This window comes from Teleopsis dalmanni, chromosome 2 (genome assembly GCF_002237135.1).
Source record: "Teleopsis dalmanni isolate 2A chromosome 2, ASM223713v2, whole genome shotgun sequence".
NCBI classification, from domain to species: domain Eukaryota; kingdom Metazoa; phylum Arthropoda; class Insecta; order Diptera; family Diopsidae; genus Teleopsis; species Teleopsis dalmanni.
The window spans coordinates 161,474,773-161,495,297 of NC_051847.1; the positions used below are offsets into that span (position 1 = coordinate 161,474,773).

The 20,525-nt window shown below is 30.2% G+C and overlaps 1 protein-coding gene across 1 annotated transcript; it reads right to left on the reverse strand.

The window, feature by feature from the left end:
• Nucleotides 1-3,238: 3,238 nt before the first annotated feature.
• Nucleotides 3,239-19,957, reverse strand: LOC119676038 (protein PF14_0175). The gene is made up of 11 exons (XM_038087261.1): nt 18,790-19,957; nt 16,983-17,714; nt 16,678-16,910; nt 14,164-16,605; nt 13,858-14,118; nt 12,690-13,770; nt 12,597-12,632; nt 11,311-12,550; nt 8,657-11,253; nt 5,817-7,184; nt 3,239-3,552 (listed from the first exon to the last, which is right to left on the reverse strand). The coding sequence occupies exons 1-11, from the start codon at nt 19,955-19,957 to the stop codon at nt 3,344-3,346; spliced, it is 11,367 nt and encodes a 3,788-aa protein (XP_037943189.1). The 3' UTR covers nt 3,239-3,343.
• Between the last annotated feature and the right edge of the window lie 568 nt (nt 19,958-20,525).

Sequence of the window (20,525 nt, forward strand, 5' to 3'; positions counted from 1 at the left end):
TAAATATTTTTTAGAAAGTTTTCCGTATTTTTTAAGAATTTTAGATAATATATTTAGTGTTCGTAAACTGCAATTTTTAGTAAAGTTTTTATATATAATAATTAATTTTTTGCTTCCATTTTGCTATTTTTATAACATTTATAAAAACAATTCGCACTATAGAAGTAACTCTTTCGAAATGTTATATATAAATTATCATCTCATATTGTAAATATTTTATAAGCATTTTGTTTTCAAAACAAAATTTATTAAAAATATATATGTTTAATTTTATAATATTAATGGGAAAATAAAAAAAATATTGTATAAAAATAAATAAGAATTTAAAAGTTAAGATGTGTTCTGTAGAATGACATATTAATTTGGTAAAAACTAAAAATAAATTTTTATTTTATTACTAATAAATTTTGCAAAAATATATTTTTTCTGCATTTAAACAAAATTGTTCTGTTCTCATAAGTAAAAAAGCGTAGTTGAAAGATGATGACTTTGAAAACCATTAAAGGCAATAACATTTAAAGTAAATAAGTGGAGTGTGTGCGGTGGAAAATAGAAAAACCAGTGGTGTTGGTTCTGGGTTAATCTAAGTCTAATGTGTAATTCTTTTTATAATTATTTTTTCTATATTTAATATTGTGATGCTCATATTTGATATAAAGTATTCAGTATATTTTTTCTTACATTGATTTGAAATGCTGAATCCCCAACTCTCTTACCTCAGTTCTCCAATTTAAGCCACTGACCTATTAGTCATATAATAAGTTGAAGCGCTCCACAAAGTACATCTTAAAATGCTCACATATTTTATTTACTTTTAAGTTGACATAATGCAGTTACATCATTCATTCAATATTGACTGAAGATAATAAAAGAGTTCAACTGATTTTATTGATGCCGTAATCTATAAAAGTGGATGCAGTTTACTTATTTAGAAATATTTTATTAGCTTTTAATGTATGTATCGTAATTTTACAATGTTTTTATATATACACAGCATATAAACATTTTAAATAGATATATTATATATTATTATGGTATATTAACCTTATTAATTGAAATCAGAAATCAACTATTTCTATAGTTCATATTTTAAAGAAATGTGCTATATATAGTTCATGTTTTACACAAATGTTTTATAAAGTTCATATTTTAAAAAAATATTCTATATAGTTCATATTTTATACAAATATTCTATATAGTTAGTTCTATATAGTTCATATATTAAAAATATATTCCATATATTTCATATTATAAACAAATATTCTATATAGCATATACTCTTTTCATTGGTCCAGAGCCCTTCTGTGGGGTAACAAATAGCTTCACAAATAACTTATTATATGAACGGGAGAAACAACATCTACTTGAACACTGGAGAGCCCAAACAGGCAAACGACAGTCAAAAAGATTTATTGATCCTGAACAGATCAAAGTTGATGCTATCATCAACCTTAGCAGAAACGATATCAAAATCTACACTGAACTTATTACAGGACAGGACTGTAGACTTAATTACCACATGAAGATTATAGGTGCGGTAGAAAGTGATTTCTGTCGACTCTGTCATGAGGAGAAGGAAACATCAGAACATGTTCTATGCAACTGCCCAGCGGCGGCAATAGACGATTACCTTGGTAGCGGAATTCTGGTCTCAAATCAAATAGGTAAAATTAAGCCCACTGCAATTATAAGATTTATAAGTAGTCTAAAATTGTCCTAGTTGGGCCTATAGGCGAACAATAGATCTTTTAGGTCGGGGTGCACAAATAGCCTATTTTAAATAATAATAATAAAAATATAACTATATAGTTCATATTTTAAAGAAATATTCTATATAACATATGAGCTATATATGATCTATACTTTAAAGAAATACTCTATATAGTTCATAGTTTAAAATATGAACTATATTTTAAATAAATATTCTATATAATATTATGTTTTCTTATATTATATTATTATATAGTATATTATATACATATAATATATATAGTTATATATTAATAAGGATACCCATGAAAGACTTTGAATTTTAATATTTATAACTGCATCATTATATGTATTACCGTCTTTAATTTTTTTATTGAACTAATTCAGATATATATAGACTTGATTACAGTTTGTCAGAATTTGATTCTATGTATCTACATTTTAAAAGTCTCATATAAATATCTGAATACAGTAGCATATACATAACATAATATGCTTTTAGACGTCGATTCCAAGTAGTTGAGTTTCATTTTTGCGAAATAGCCTGTTGTGATTACATTAAATTAAAGAGATTGTTTTCACATTTACAACTAATATAAGGTAACATAACACATACCTATTAACAGCCGATTTTGTTTGATTACTATATATTAAACACAATTATATTACATTTATATATATATATATAGATATTTATAAGGTTAAATACAATTGTTTATTCAAGCCGTCGCTATAGAACATTTTCGAGTAGCGCTGATATTACAATATTAACATGATGATCTCTTTTAATAAATTCTGGTTCTGAATCATTCAGGTTCATAAAACTTTGAAACATAGGAATTTCTTAAATTATAAATATAAAAAATTTATTTTAATAATCTTGAAGTATCTCGAAATATGAAAAATGCACACAAGGAAAAAAAATATATTTATTATTCGATCAACACTGTCGAAATACCTCAACTTCCCTGAAATTAAAATTGATAAGAGTTTTAATAGCTTTTCGGAATTAAGGAAGAAAAAGGTATTCCGGAATAATTCGAATAGTAACTATAACTTTTTTATTTTTACCTAAATTTAAGGTGTGCTGACCAATTTAACCAATTTAAGCTTGGTTAAGGTGCGCTGACTCTGAGCTTCACATTTGGCAGGACCCGAGTTCGATTTCTGATACTTTTTTTGAGACTTTTTTGAGAGATAATTAAATACAAGAATTATTTCCAAGACCACTGATGATGGGTATTTGGCAATTTTCGAAACAGCTGTATGGTCAGCCAAAAATTCAATCAGTTTTTGTTTGTTGTAGTTCACTACTGTTCGAGAAACCTCTTTCAATTTATTTGAGAATCCGGTATTACAATGCTTTTGCTTTGAGATACTTAATTCATATCGTTACCATTTTTAGTCTAATAAAAATATGACTAAACAGAATATATATCTGTGGACCATAAAGCTGCAGATTATAGTTACTCATTAAACTCTCTACATATAAAACACTATAAAATATTAAATATTTTTGTAGGATTTTTTATTTTTTAAAAATATGCAGAAACATTTTTATATCTAAGCCACGCATATACTTTCATAAATGTTAACAATAATTCTAAATAATTATTTAGTTAAGCCTTCTCACTTAATCATATAGTACACGTCTGCGAATTTTTTTCTCACTTTCAGCGCTCTTATTCCTCTTACGCATATGTTTTGGGATGACGCGGAATACTTCCGAATCAATTTGCACTGGCATAGAATTTTGTCGCATCGCTAGCCATTTAAGTTTGTTGTCACTTATTTTCTTTATTCGATCAGCATTAGATGCCGCAGCAGCTGTGTTGGATTTATCTAAGCAACAAAGATATAATAATAAATATATTTGAAAAAAAAAACAAAAGAAAAACAAAATGAATAAATAAACAAATATATTTTTGCACTCTACTGTCGGCATATGTAAATTTATGTAAATTTACAATTATCTGCGATTATCTTGTGTATGTTATCGAACAGTTTTTAACTCCATAATCAATTTTCGAATACTCTGGGTAATACCATATTTCCACTTGTATCATTTACAAGTGCCAAATTTACAACTAAATTTAAATATAAATTTGCATTTATTTAGCTCATTAAGGTCGCTAATGGGGATAATTTGCTGTACAAAGAGCTTTCATATAAATTAACTCATTATAAATAAATTAACTAATTTAAGGCAGAAAATCTCGAATGCAAATAACAAATAAACCAATTAACAAACATAAATCAGCTTATACCAATACTGTTTAATTTTATTCACATAACTAGTTTTGAGTGGAAACATAAATTCCGGTAGGCGAGGCGCCTAATCCATATCAGTAAATAGAAATCTGTTTAAAAGCTCTTAGTGGCAGATTTTATGGTAGATTTCAGCGAAATAATTTATGGTGTACCCCATGTAAGAATATAAGGATATATAATAATTATAAGCATTACAAGAATATGTATTCCTTACATCTGTAAGAATAGTTTAGATTAGGATGATTGTATTAAACAAGCACCGAATTGTCATCAGAGAAGAAATTTATTGAAGGAATCAAAGACAAGACAAAGACTGTATTACCGATAATAATGATGATGCAAAGTAAAATAATTTGATTTTTATAACTAGAGTAATTATAATATAGAGTAATTTTTTATCTATAAAAATTATATAAGAAAAATTATGATTAAAAAAAGAGGCATCAATATTGATTCTCCAGATCTTAAGACACTTAAGCTCAAATATGAGACGAACTTAATAGTTGTAATGCTGAATATAGACAATTGCAATATATACATTTAATGTAATTTAATTATATCTTGATGTTTTACTAAGAACACGACTAAATGATTTTGATTTATGGATTAAAGTCCGCCACAAAAATTGTACGTAATTAGATTATTTTTATTAATTATTCGACGGGAAGATGGGAAATGCTTATGCACTTTCTACGATGCAGCGCTCTGGAAAGTGAGTGCTCGACTCGCAAGGATTAAACCCCTCTCTTTCATTCCTACCGACCTTGTCATATCCCGGAACTACGTCAGTATTATTTCTAGGTAGGCTTACCATTAGTCATTTAGGACTTTCATTGGTGTGACCTACGTCCCGACCTCGGTCATGTTGCAAATATTTACTATGAATTTATAATAAACTATTAAATCAATTTTTTTCTTTTGTGTGTTTACGTATGCATTTCAATGTTAGATCTCCTATTTCGAAACACATAGTAACTATGTCCTTGGAAGGACATTGATTTATTTATTGATTTGACTTGTCTGGATACAGTTTAGAAACATAATAATCTAGTTTGCGTATCAATAGATAACCGTATAAAGAGAGACAGAAATGAAGGAGTTAAGCAAACAGACGAGAATTAAAGAAACTGATGGATGTTAGAAAAAAAACAGACAGATTAACAGTTAGAACGTCAACTAAACAAATAAGCAGACTCACATTAGTCAATGAGATGGGTGGGACCCTGTAGTACCCCCAGCTATCAAAGAGTAAAAGTGCCCAGTTGCATATAACTTGATATAATATTTTACTCTCTCTCTCTCTCTCTCTCTAATAATACTAATAATTATATATTAGTATGTATTACCTATATACCATAAATATATTATATTAATTATATATGGAACAACGTGACAAATATAATATTGCCCATATGTTTATACGACTATACCGCTTTAATTGAATTAAAATTTTAAGTCACAGCCGTCAAATTCGTTGTTTGAAAAAAAGAAAAGAACAGTCCAACCAACCATTTGTGAAATTTAAGTAAAAGGAATTATTTCATGAAACGCTATAATGAACTGCTTGGAAATATTTAGTTCTCTGCAATAAGAAAATTAAAAGAAAAAATTTTTTTGACTATGACAAGTAAAGAAAATTTGTCGAAATGCGTCAATACTTGAAAGCTTTGAAATATTTTCAAAAAATTAAATATTGAAAATGAACCAAATACCTACGTGGTCGCTTTCGTATTATTTAAGTTAATTTATCACCAATTATCACCAAATATTCGAGAATATAGCTCTATTATAGTAAATGGATATTATATTATATTATATATCATTCGCGCACTTACTTGATAGCACAACTGACTTAATTGGATGCATATCTTTGGTATTGACTTTATTACGTGTTTTTATGGGTTTCCCATTACTACTCGATCCATTATCTTCATCTGGTGTTGAGTCGTTGCGTAAAGCATCGCCTCTTTGTAAGGTTAAACGTCTTGCAGCCAATGTGTTTTCCATACTTGTTGTAGGCAAAGAGCTCAAATCTCTATCATTCCGAATTTTCTTATTTATTTTTCGTAGATGTGACCGATAAGCGCTTTGTATTTTTTTAGCTGCTTCATCTTCAACAAATTTCTCTAATGATTCACTAATAGCATCATTACCAAATGAAGCCTTGTTATCATCTTGTAAAGAATAATCCTGTATCGACGATTTAGTACCAGCACTTGCACGCCGAAGTCGTCGCCTTGTTATAAATCCTCTAGCTCCTGCTTGTATCTTAGTTGCAGCAGATACTATAGTTGATTCAGTTTCAGTGGATGTGCCAGTAGTGTCCATTAAAGCAGTGCTTACATTAAAATCGCTTTGTGTGAATTTAGATTTTTCAATGCTAGAGTTTTTAAAATCAGCACTTGATTCATAGAAATCAGAATCTGCATCAGACAATGAGTATGCCATCATTTTTTTGCGTATATTTTCTGAAGTGTCATCATCAAGACAGAAACTATTTCCGCTTGTTAGAGTTTCATCGCTTTCAGTTGGGTCAATATATTTAATAGTTTCATCGATAGTAACTGATTTAAAAAGCGTTTTCGGATCTTCACCAGCTATAGTGTATAATCGTTTTAAAGAAGCCCTTGGCATTACATCTATTTCGGTGTCATCCTGACCAAAAACAATCTCAATATCTTGCAAATTTTCTGTACCGAAAACAACAGAGTCGCTTTGCGCAGAACTCTCACGAGTCTCTTCACGCTGCAAATCCTCCATAATTATAATATCATCATCTTCAACATCTGTTGATTTTTGTTCTTGTAGTTCTTGCATAGATTTGATAATTGGCTCATCAAAACTGGTTTCTCGTTTTAATTTCTCATCTCCAGTATTTATTAGGGTTTCAGATGCACGTCGTTGTTGCATTCTTGATATAATTACTGTGGCATCATCAAGTTTTTCAGTTACTGCCTCGAATGCATCGTCTGTTGATGTGTCCACATCATTGCTAAGTTCACTTGTTTGAGATTTTAGCTCAGTACTCTCAACTTCTTCATCTGTTGTTTTGAATCGAGTATAAGGAATACTGGTGCTACTGAAGTTTCTTTCAGAATTTAAGAAATCAAGTTCCTTTTGGATAAGATCTGAATTGATTGTATACTGATGAATATTCTCTTCCTCTTCTGCTTTTTCAGTAGTTTTTGGAACATTATCATCAACTGAAATATGAATAATAAAGTTTTATGAAGAAATTCATTTTTAATATTTTATTTTTTCATTCATAGAATAAATAAAATTTTATTGTTGTAATTTACTACTGCTCTATTGAAGAATCAATTTTTATATATTATAAATTATGTTGTATATAGAAATATTATACATTGCTTTAATGAATATTATAATTTGTTGAAATAAATATAATACATACCTATGCTTCAATGTTGTAAAAATAAGCAAAAATTGGAGTAGCGTATTCGAAGGGATTAAGGGAATAAACCCGTTCTAATTATGACATAATCTGAAGACAATAAAAACTAATATATTATATTTTATATTTTAATATAACTAATGTTAAACTAATGACGAAACGAAGTATGTGTTATCTACTGGTAGAAAAGTGCGTCGCTCGGACGCTGAGCTAGTGGCTGGCGAGTATTCTTTCGAATCCGCGAATGATTTTATCTATCCTGGTCTGGAGATCATATGAAGAGTCACTACTCCTAATAGGTGCTACTATGTGATGTACAGCTCTCTCTCTCACAACAAACAAAACTTACGCTCTATAGGTAGCTCACCCTTCTTGTGTTTCTATATGGCGCGGAAGCATAGACGTTATCACAGAATAATGAAGCAGTACTGGGATTGTTCGAGAGAAAAGTTCTTCCAAACAAAATTCTACGAGTTGGCGATGAATGAACCACGAGCTCTACAAGTTTTATCACGACATTGATATAATTTAACGAATTAATATCCAGCGGCTTCGCTGTTTTGGTCAATTCGTGAGAATGGATGAAGATACTCCAGCGAAAAAGGTGTGTGAAGTAGTAGTTGGAGGAAAAAGGTGTAGAGATAGATCGTGTCTCCGTTTGAGTGATCAAGTTGAGGCAGCAATGTTAAACTAATGTTAAATTAAAAAACTGTTTATAAGTTACGCCAGGGCTGTCCAAACCAGATGCGATCACGGGCGAATAAAAATCACTATATAGATTGGGGGGCCGCAGAAACAAATGTATATGGTCCTAGTTGTTTACGACAAAAATAAAAATACAGTTTTAATGTTAAATTTAATTTTATTAATTTATCAATTTATATTCATATATTTGGTACATATACCATGAAAATAAAATAATGTAGTTTTACCAGAATACTATAAAAGAAAATTTGCGTAATTGCAGTAGATTACAAACATGTCGTGGGCCGCACAAATATTAGCCGCAGGCCCTGCCTTGGACAGCCCTGTTTATTATATAATTTTTAATTTTTAAAGATAACTTAATAATCTGAATACGACTATTTATGATCTTCCTCTTAATAATATTCTCTTTTAAAATATTTTTTTGTTATTGGAATAATATAAAATCTTTACAGCTACTTAGCTTTAATGTAATCACATCATATTACGATATTTAAATTTTTCATAATATATACTTAAAGTAGATATATATTGTAAAATACAAAGATTTGTACTCACCTTGATTAGTGTCAAACGATACGTGATCTGCTACATTAGCGCTTTGGATATGTTCATTTTCCTTTCCCTCTTTCAATTTCTCTCCAAGTTCAACTTCAGTCGATTGAATCCTGCTGTTCTTATTAACCTCTTCCAAATGTTCTGCACTCTCTGTAACGGAATTTTCTAGAATATTTGTGTGCGTTAAATTTTTATAATCCCCATTATTTTGAATATCATTTGTTGAGTTATTGAATTTGTCTTCAATATGTGTGGAATCTTTTGTAAGCAAACTACCGGTACTATCTACTTTTTTAGTTGCCAATAAGTCTGGTGCTGATATACTTTTACTCAAATTATTATCGCATGCATCATTTTCTAAACTACTTTCAGAGTCGGAGGATATAGAATTGCGTTTTGTACTCTCTTCATTCCTGCTGTACTCATAATCTGTTGGCTTAATTGGTACATTACCCACAAACCAATTCACTTTAACCTTTTCAGCATCTTCTTCCATCACTTCGGCTTCCGTTGGTGCTGTTGGTTCCATATTATTCAATTCATGTTGCACTATGTTATCATTTTCATTGAATGTGTCACTTTTAAATTCTAAGCTGGATAATGATTTGGAGTCCTCGTTTTGCCTATCTCCCAAGTCAGTTCCAACATATATTTCCGTAACATATGAATCGTTCCATGAGTTATTTTTAGATAATTTGTTTTCAGTTTCCCTGGCTTTCTTTTTCATATAATTTTTAAATACGGTCTGAATCACAGCAGCAGCAATATTTCTTTTATTTTCTGAATCGTTATTTTCGAAAGGCCGTTTATTTAGTGTAGTGTCATTTTTATTAATTGAATTATCCGATATGGGTCCATTTTTTTTAGCTTTTAAATAGTTTTTAAAAAATTTCTGTATGACAATTGCAGCTTTGTTACGATTTTCTAATTGCTCCGCTTGACTCAAATCGAAGTCATTATTAACAGCGTCAGTCATTCCAGGTGGTGTTTCTGGTGGAGTTGGAGCATTCAACATAAGACTTTCAATATTGTTTAACTCATTAGCAGAGTTCTTGAGGTCTTGAAGCGTTTCTTGCACATAGTCTATTTGTGTTGTATCATAAAAAACAGTTTCCGAAATTAATTTTTCTGCAGAACTTATACGTTCTTGTAGCAATGTCCATGGTTCTTTTAAATCATTCGATCCTCTGTCATCAATTAAAAGTTCAGTTTTCTCGTTTAAATTTTCTTTTAAATCATTTGATCCCGTGTCATCAATTAAAAGTTCATTTTTGTCCTTTCGTTCTTCATCCTCTTTAATTAAATTTATGTCAACGTCCTCACTTTTCAATTCAGTGTTGATGTTTTTAACGGTATTATCTGACTCAGAAATGCTATCTATAACGTAGGTTCTTCCTAAATTTAGTTCATTGTCTTGCAAGTTTAAGTTATCAGCATTTTTAAATTCCATATCGGAGTTATTAATAGCCAACATTTGTTCTTCTTTTAGTGGAGTCCTTACTTCCAACAAATATCCATTCTCTTCATCTGGAATTAATTTTTTATCGGTATTCGTACTTATGAGTTCGGTATTGGTACTTTGAAATCTATTTTCTGAAATTGGATATGAAGCATTTTCTTTAACGTACGTTTTACCTAAATTTTGTTCGTTGTTCTTATCTAACAGGTCTGCGTTTTCTGGTTCTAGATTTGAGCAGCTTGCAGGTGCAAGATTAATAGTTTCATTTATGTGTTCAGTGTCATAGCTATTAGTATCTGATATTTTTATTTCTTCATTTGATTGTTTTGGTACAACCAAATTACCAATTTTTTTCAAAATATCATTACCAATATTCTGTACTTGGCTCTTTTGAGTTATTGGTTCTATTTCTTTAATATCGTTTTCTAAAATAATGACATCTGTGTCTTCGGATGGTATTTCGTTCAGAACCTTTAAAATGTTTTCATTTCCTTCTGGATGACTGGCTTTATCGGTTTTTATATTTTCGTCAACTAAATCTATAAAAGATCTGTCGTGTACATTTTCCTTTATAGGTGCCGGTACTTCAGTATTCTCAGTGATGATCTGGTTAGGATTATTTTTGTTGAATTCATAGTTCAATTCTTCATCAGTTTTAATGTAAGTAAGATCATCATTAACATTTTGGTTTAAAATAATATCCGATTTTGACGTAGTTTTTTCAATATATGTTTCCTCTATAGCTGCAGGAAATATTTTTTCTTCTCCTAATAAATTTTTTGCTCCCAATGGGTTTCTTGTTTCCGCTGTAATATCAACAGAAGTTGAATTCGTATCAGTTTTATTTACATCTACAGATGAATGAAGTGGTTGCAAATTTGAATCGTTGTTGTGAGGTTGAGAATTCATGACAGCTTTTTCGATGGCTAAATATTCTTGTAAATCATTCATAGAATTTTTACTATTTACTGTGTAGTTGTCACTTGTGTCAACCTTAAGTATTTCAGGTTGTGTTTCATCGAAACTAAGAGCTTTCTTATTCACTTCTTCTTCCATTTTTATTTCACTGTTTGTTGGATCTGAATTTTTTTCTAACATAAAACGATCTTTATTTGCTGCGACCGGTTTACTTTGGGGGCTATTGGTATCATTATGTTCCAAGTTATTTTTATCAATTATATTATTTGTGTCATACATTTCTTTTAATTCATGTTTATCGTCATTGTTTGTTTTCTGATTTTCTTTATCACTAACAATAAAGTCATTATCTATAGACCTTTTACCACGTTTTCTACTGTGACCTTCTGATTCTTCAGTCTCTTCTGAATTTACGTTTTCATTAAGCCTCTTGGTAGGAGACCAACTATCAATGAGTTCAATTTTTGCATCAGAGACTAATTTATCATTTCTTAAGGTCTCAGTAACTTTTTCTGTGTCATCAAGTTGCAATTTCACACTACTACGTTTGCTATTTTCAGTCTTTGTAGAACGCGGAGTCTCGTTTTCATTTTGTTCTACTATGGTATGCAGAGTTGAACTCGGATTGTTTAATAATAACGACATAGCTTCTTCAGCTGTGTAAGTGACAGCCATGTCTGGAGAACTTTCTACATTTTGGTTGAAATCAAAGGCTTCAAGTTCATTGAATAATTTTGTTGGCGTTTCCGAATCCAAGATTTCATCATTAACTTTATTTTCATTTTCATCTAGAACTACGCTTTCATTTCCTTGCACTTCAGTATACTTAGGAAAATCATCGTCGTATTGCTCAAATGTATTATCGTCATTAGCAGGGAGTATCTTCGAATCCGTAGTCTCTTGTAACATTACTTTAGGGTCATGAAAAGGAATAGTGAAAGCTTCAGCAGGTTTATAATCTTTTTGAGTTTGATTTAAATCCTTCAAAGCTGTATGTATGCCATATAAATAAGTAGCAGTTCGATTATTTTCAGTAGTTGGTTTAATAATTGGTTCTTCAGCTGTTTTATTTCCATTCATATGTCTATCGGGACCGATATTAGTTTCTGCATTGATTTTATTTTCTTCCATCCCCAAGTTGATAGATTTTTGATTATCTTCTAAAGTTATATCATTATGAGTATTTTCTTGTGGTATTTTTTTACCAATATTTGTTGAACTCTCGACATTATTCTCGTTTGTCCAAGGAAAACCTCTCATTCCTGCTTCCGGCGGATTATTAAGCGTAAAGGATTTCAGATGCACTTCTGCCATTAGGGGTCCTGTTATCTGACCAGCATAATTCGTACGTATATTCTCTTTGATATATTTAGGATTCACTTCAGAATTTTGAAGATTTAAAGTATTTTCACTAACATTTTCACTACTGCCAATTTTGTTAGAATAATTGTGTGAATTTACTGTGCCAATATTAGACTCTGGTGTTAAATTATCAATATCTAAAGTGTTAGTAATAGCTTTGTGATAAAATATTCATAATAAAAATTTTAATTTAAAACTTACTTGACTCTGATATACCCCCTAATTGATTTGTATGCGCTAAGAAAGTAAATATAATTAACAGTAAAATTTTATATCAGAGTTATATTTCTTTACTTGTCTCATCGTTCTCCTTAGTTTCATCCAGTTCCACCGAGATAGGTTCGGGCATTGCAATATTAGAATGGTTTGAAGTCTTGACATTATTTTCAAGTTTTTTGACATCTTCTTTTTCTAAGAAATCTTCTTTAGCGGTTGTGTTGTCTTTTTGTTCATCTGATAAATTTTCTTCTTCGAAGCTTGGGTGATGAACTGCTGCATTTTCAGTTACTTGAATATGATCACGTGTCTCCTTTTCACTTTGGTTTTGGTTTTCTAAGCTATTTTCATCAATTAATTTGCTGTTTATGTCATTAACTTGTACTATGGAATGAGTATCCACAGTGTTTTCAGTTTTCATGGAATCGTTGTTTTTCAATGAAATCGGATGTTCTTTATTTTCTTTTTCAAAACTGCTTAATTCGTCTTCTAAATCAGATTTCATTATTTTTGGTTCTAAATCAGTTTGACAATCAGCCCAATCTCTCAATAGTTTCAGTTCATTTTCAACATTTAATTCATCATCACTTAATTCTGATTTGTTTTCGGTAAATACACCTTCCGATTGCGCACTTTTATTGGTGTCCTCATTGGTTTTAGCAGTGATTACTTCTAAAATGTTTGTCTTACTTGCTGGTCTTTGCAATTGTAAATCTTCTGAATCATCAATACTGATATGTGGACTTATTTTCTTTTCTGAATTTTTATTAATATTAACCTCATTAGTAAAGTGATCGTCTTTATAATCCTTTTCTTTGGATGCTATGGTCATTTCTGCTTTTGCCAAAATATCGCTTTCTTCACTTTTATTTCTACGATTTATTTCAGTGTCTTTCTGATCAACTTTAAAATCTTCTTCGTCTTGATTTTTATTTTCTTCTTGGTTTCTGTGTACAATAAGTTGTTCAGATTCTGCTGTGTCTTTTCCCACAATATCATTGTTACTTAACTTTATTTCTTCAGTGTCGTTATTGCTTTTCTTAGATTCTCCATCAGAACAAGTAACTAAATTTTTCGTTATGCTTATCTCAGGTTTCTTGTCTTCAGATTCGAGAATCTCTGTTTTGCTGTATTTCATATCATTCAAATTAATATTTCCCTTAGTATCATAATCGATACTCCTTTTTTTTAAAGTTTTTTGTGCATTTTCAGTATTATTTTCATTTAAGTTTTCTTCAGCAATCACAAGATCACTGAAAGTTTGATCAAAATTTGAATTTTCCGAAATGTCTTCAGTAGTATTAATTCCATCGGTTATATTCAAGTTTTGGTCTAAGCTTTCATTGTGAGTGCCACATTCTAAACTATTTTCTTTTTTATTTGTTCCTTTCTTGCTCATTTCTTCCTCTTTTAAATCTTTCCTGATCTCACTATTGAGTGAATCTTCTGGAGTTTCATTTTTAATCTCTTTTTCATGCACATCTTCCAAAGAATTTACTATTTTATTCTCGTTTTTAATAAAATTTATTTTGTTATTCTTTTTAGTCTTGACTTCTGCGTCTGTATCTCTTTCATTATCTGCAGGAAAGGAATCGATTTTTGCGTTTTCGGTGTTAACTTCAATGTTAAAAGACTTATCTTTATCTTCACTTAATATATCAACCAATTCTTTCTCAGTTTCATGTTCGGTTAAACTTGTTTTAAGGGTATCACTTATTTTATCGTTTTGAATTTCATCATCAAGTTTTGTTGGTTTAATTTGGATATAATCGACGTTAACTTCAGAATTTTGATTTATGGTTTCATCTGAATTTGAATTATTAAAAACATTTTTATCAATTTCTGATTTAGCAGAAACTCCATTTAAGTTTCTTTTATCCTGGTTAACAATGTTCGAATCTTCTTGGATTTCATCATCTAATTGTGTGGGTTGAATATTTTTCTGTTTTACGTTATCTACTTCATTAAGAGACCTAACTGCATGTGAATTTGATTCATCCAATATTTTCTTCTCTGTTTCATGTTTGTCAAGAATTGCTTCTGGACAAATTTCTTTTCGTATAACAGTTTCTTTAGAGTCATCAGTCGTTTTTGCTGAATGAACGTCTTCATTTTCCGAACTAGGGATTCCGTATTTTATGTCACCCGCATTTATTTGTTCAGAATATTTTTCCTCATTTTGAGGTGTAGGAGTAATTGTTTCTGAGGAATTTTCCTTCGCAGCACTAATTATTTTATTTTCTCGGAGTTCATTATCTGACGTGGCAGGATCATTGTGGATTTCGTCTGTTTTATCTTCACTATTGAGTGACTTGATATTATCTGTACTTAATTGATGAATATCTTTTTTCTCCATTTTGGGTTCAGAAGACATTACACTTAAAGGATTCTCTGTTTGTTTTTCATCATCTGAGTTATTGTCCCGGAACTCAGCTTCAGCTGCGCTAATGGATTCAAAGACTTCTTTCTCATTTTTAGAATCTGTAGACATAGGTTCAAAAGAATTTTCTTTTTGGCTATCAATTATTTTATCTTCTCCGATTTCATCATATGGTTTTAAAGAATCACTATGTTTAACAGTATTGTTATTATTCCCAAAGGCGTCTTTATCTGCATTTGATTGAATCAATACTGTTCTCTCAGTTTTAGATTCGGTAGCAATGGATTCAAGAGAATTCATTTTTGATTGTGGTGAGGCAACAATATTATTATTTTTATTTTCATGTTCTTGAGGTTTATTGATTTCGTGATTAGTTAAGTCTTCATGTATTTTATTCTCTAAATTGCTTTCATCGGTTTTATTATCATCTAAAATTTTATCTTTTTCATTATTGGTTTTCAAACTTTCATCCATTTCGTTATTAATGTCAATATCTGCTAACTGTATATTATTTTCAATTAAACGTTTAGAGTTTCCCAATTCAGCAGAAATATTTTCTAAAGAATTACTATCCTTGATATGCTTATGTTCTTCTAATTCATCATCTGTATTTCTAGTATCAATACTACTTGAATCAATATTAGTGTTAAAAAGGTCTTCGTCAGTTTGAGATTTAAATTGATCAGAAACTATATCTTCAGATTCTATATTTTCAGATTCAACTGTATTTGAATTATTCGTTAAAGAATGGTCTATTCTTTTATTGTTTAAAGTAGAATCATCAGCAATGGTTCTTGTCTCATTATTTTCATTTTCATGCTTTATTTGATCGAAGATTTCATTTTCATCTTTATTTTCATTTAAAATATCTTGTAACGAACTACCTTTTGGTATTTTAACTTTTAAGTTATTATTTTCATTATCTTGTGCTCTATGAATATCGGGTGTAGTAAGTTCTTCAATGATGGTATGTTCAATGGGTTGATCTCTTGAAGAGTTAATTGCTGGCTGATCAATTTCTAAGCTTTTTTTGAATTTTTCCATATCAGCAACATCAGTATTTTTTTCGTCTGTTATGCATTGGTTTTCAATTTTATTTGAATCTTCAATATTGGCGTTACCATAATTTTTAGATTCTTCCATAGATGCAGACGATTTATTTTCATTTTGTACTTCCATTGTAGCTTCATTTTCAGGTTTATTTTTTTTCTCTTCAGATGCCTGTTTGGTTAATGCTTTATCTGTATTTGCTTCTAAGGAATTTCCATTGCTTTTCTCAATGTCAATGTTTTCATTTGACTCTGTTTCAGCATTTTCAATAATTTTATTAGGGTCCGTATAATTTTCTTCCCCAATGATTGTATTGTGCTCACCGTATTCTGCGGAGTCATCTTCAGCCACTATATTTGTATCATCTTTTGGAATATTTTCGGTATAGTTTTCGGTTTTTTCAGAAATTCCTTCTGTACGATTTGGTTCTTGAAGAAACTTCTTATCCATTTTTTCGTCAGTTTCCATAAATTCATCAGCAGATTTTTCATTACTTCTATTTTGGTTTTCTATGTCGTTGAAAGCCGTTTCGTTATTGTCTTGATTGGTAATTTTTTTTAATTCCTTTGTTTCCACATTTTTTTTCAACAAATCTATCTTTGGATTAGCTTCTACTCCATCGTTTTCTGAACTTACTCTAGAACTCTCTTTTACATGGAATTTTTCATTTCTCATATCGTCTGTATTATTAGCCCCATCCTGTTCTGAAAGTTCTTTAGGTAAATTCTTCATGTTTATAGGAATATATTCTTTATTTTCGGGTTTATTTTCTTGGGTTTGGTTTTCGATTTCGGATTTTTCCTCTACCAACATATCATGGTGGTTCAAATAGTTAGTTGAATCATCCAAAGATTTTTTAATTTTCTTTTCTAGAATATTTTCATTTTGTAATTCAATTAATAAATCTTTTTTATCTTCCGTTGTTTTATCAGTTGTTTTACTTTGATTTTCATTAATTTTCTCTTCGGTGACAGTTTCTATGGATGCATTGTGTAAGTCTTCATTATGTAGTTTATCGATTCCTGAAACATCGTTTTTATCATCAGCTTTATTAGAGATTTCCGAGTGGTGTCCTGGTTTATCACTTTCAGCTGCATTTTCTGAATCGTTTTCATTTTTAATTAATTTTTCTATGCCTTTTAAATCCAAAGTATCATTTGCATCTAAATTATATTCTTCATCTTGTTTTGTAGTTTCTGTTAGGCTTTCTTCAGTTTCTAATTTATGACCTTTTAATTCGAAATCTTGTTCAATTTGATCGATTTTATCTGTATTATTTTCAGTTTCAGTTGTTTTCATTTCTCCACCATCTAATTCCCCTGTGGTGCTGTTAATGAAACCGTCTTCCGTCATTAAAGATTTTTCCAAGTTTTCGTTGTCATTTGCTTTATTATTATCAGTTTCATATTCTTTGTCTATAGTTTCTATTGTTACATCTGGTTTCATATTTGATTCTCTATCTTCTTCATCAGTTGCCGTGGAATCGTTGTTCATCTGCTCATTACTAAGTTGTGGAGTTTCTGTAGGATTTGTTATTTGTTTTGGTACATCTTTTAAAAATTTCTCATAAATCACTTTATCGTTTTCTTGTAATGATGCTATATCTTTTGTTTGTGATACATTTTTATATGTCAGAGAATCAATAGATTCAATTTCAGTGCTACCAATGACATCTGAAAGTGATTAAAAAATTAAAAAATAATTTGAAACTTTTTGATATATGAATAGATAATACTGTGAAGTTACCTATTAGAAAAATTTATATAATAATTATAAATGTATATTTTTAATATCTATAAGGATCTATAAGCAATTTAGTATGTAGAGTAGAGTTTATAGCACTCTTAAACATATAGCTGATAATTTAAACTACCTCACCGTCAAAAGCATATTAAACTCTTTGGTTTCATTATATAGAAAAACTTATTGTAAGTTTCTTTTTTGACGCGTATGATGGATTCAGAGGTAAATAGCTGAAACCACTGATCATACTTTTAAAAATATAAGACTTTTTTTTTGTTTTTTACAAAAAAAAAACAAGTAATAATAAATAAGTTAGGTTAGGTTCGGAAGGCACGTCATATACGTCAGCACTTCCATATGGAGACATATATTGCCCATTGTGATGCCATCACAAAATATTGCCGAGAAAGGCGAGTTGTTAACCTTTGTCATCCTTGTTAAACCATTTGGTCTTTCAGATGAAGTTAAGGAGATCTGATAAGTTTGCGTTCATTATCTCTGCCAATCTAGTAAAAAAGTGATCCCCAAGACATTGACGTCGCCTTGTCTGATGCCCTGGGTGCAGAAGTTGTTTTCATCTTGACAACTCCTGTATAATCGACTAGTTGGAACTAGCCACCGTAGGAGCATAGGCTCAACAGCACAGTGCGCCGTTAGTACTAAAATATCTATGGATTATATTTCAGAAAGTAATTATATTGCAATATTATCCACATGTAACATGTCTGTTAACACACACATGCGAATTTAATATTATGGGGTCCAATCCAAGACACTTCCCCCAAAAACACTTGTTTGATAATATTATATTGATTTTGGAGTGCTTAACATTCCTTTATTATTTTTTTCTTAATTTACTACACAATTTAGTTATGTTTCTTCCTAAAAACTTAATTAATTAGGCATTTGCGTTTTAAAAAACTTTACTACGAAATTAATTTTTCCTTGCTTCATCCAAAATTTTTCAATATAAAACGTTACAAGAAATAAAATAACAATTCTTACTTTTGTTTTCTAATTCGTTATTTTCGTGGAAACCTTGAGTAATTTTATTTGTTTCTGGAATTTTCCCATCCAAAATATTTGAAACATCGCGTTTATTTCTACTTAAACTTGCGTTCTGCGAAATATTTGAGTGGTCATTATCCGTTTCCTCGTCCTCGATAATAGTTTCTTGTAGCACCCCCTCTTCGTAATTTGCAATACCCATATCAGAATATTCACCAAGCGACTCTGCCGACATTAGAACGGTGGATGCTGAAGTATATGAGGCGGCTTCAGAAGCATTGTCATTGGTTTCTTCATTATGATTTGAAGGTTCTAATTTTAACATATTTACTGTATTTGTTGGCATTTGTTTTTGAAGTCTATTTTTTTTCAGTAGTTTTCTTAATGACCGTTGTATGATAAAAGCCGCGGTTTCCACAGACATTTTGTCGTACTGAACCTCATTTGATTTGCTGATGTCACTTGGGTATGCCACATTTCGCACATCACGTCTCATCTTATAGCAACGCTTCAGAAACCTTTGTATGATGTACACTGCTTTCACATATTTTTCACCGTAATGGGTGTCTATCGATTTTTCATTTGTAGTATAAATAGTTGTTGTAATTAGGTGTTTATCACTGTGATTATTTTTAGCTTCGAAATTTTGCGGAAAGTTAGATACATTTTCATTATATAAAAAATCTTTATTATTGGTTCTAATTGTTCTTCCACAAATGCACTTTCCATTAAGGTATGGCGTAAAGGAAAATCGCTCCTTGTTACCGATATAATTTTCATATTCAGTATATCGAATAGAATTTTGTAATTCATTTAAATTTTGTAAGTTTCGAAAGTACTGTACTGCAAATTCACATAAATTGCTTGGATTTTCTCTGAGTACAGCTTTTATGAAATCTTTAATTAGTTCAGTAAGTCCTTGAGGTATAATTGTGTAGACCAACGAAAGTGGTAATTCTTGACGTGTTCTGGTACCGATTTCCAATATTGTTACTGGTTCAAAACTCTTTACAATATATTCATTCTTTTTATCCAATTTCGATTCAAAATATTGAGCAGAAAATTCATAAATATTTTCTGGTTTCTCACGTAAAACTTCCCGTGTTAAACTTTTCATTAGATCTCGAAGACCATCTGGAACTCGAGGTAAATTCACAACAGGCATTTTTTAGGCTTAAGTATAGAATTAATATAGTCGAAACAAAGTTTAAATCAATACTAAACCTTTTAGTTCTTGCGTAAGTTACAAAACCCAAACGACGACACCAAAGCAATTTACCGTTTCCAAGCGTTACCGCCGAAAAGAGCCAAAACACAAAATTACCGACTCCTCTTGTTTTTGCTAACATAACGTGGAGCAACAGTCTGTTTAAGGTTAATGGACTTATAAGAAGTAATTCTATTGAGTAGAGTTGTATATAAACAAACAAATAAATGGTGCAGTTCCAGACATTAAAGAACTAGGGTGGTTCAAAGATGGTAATTTGAGTAATATATATTGGTTATTGAGAGACAACTATTGAGAGAAATACACATAATTACTACTTTAAAAAACCGTAAATAAGAGATAACTATAATTACTAGAAACTCTTTTATCCTGAAAATATTGGTTAAATATGTAGGAGATAATAACAATAATCATTCTTCAAATTATATGGGTGTATTACCAGAAACATAGAAATTTTATTATTATTAAATAATAGGTTATGAATGCATCGCGACCTAAAAGATCT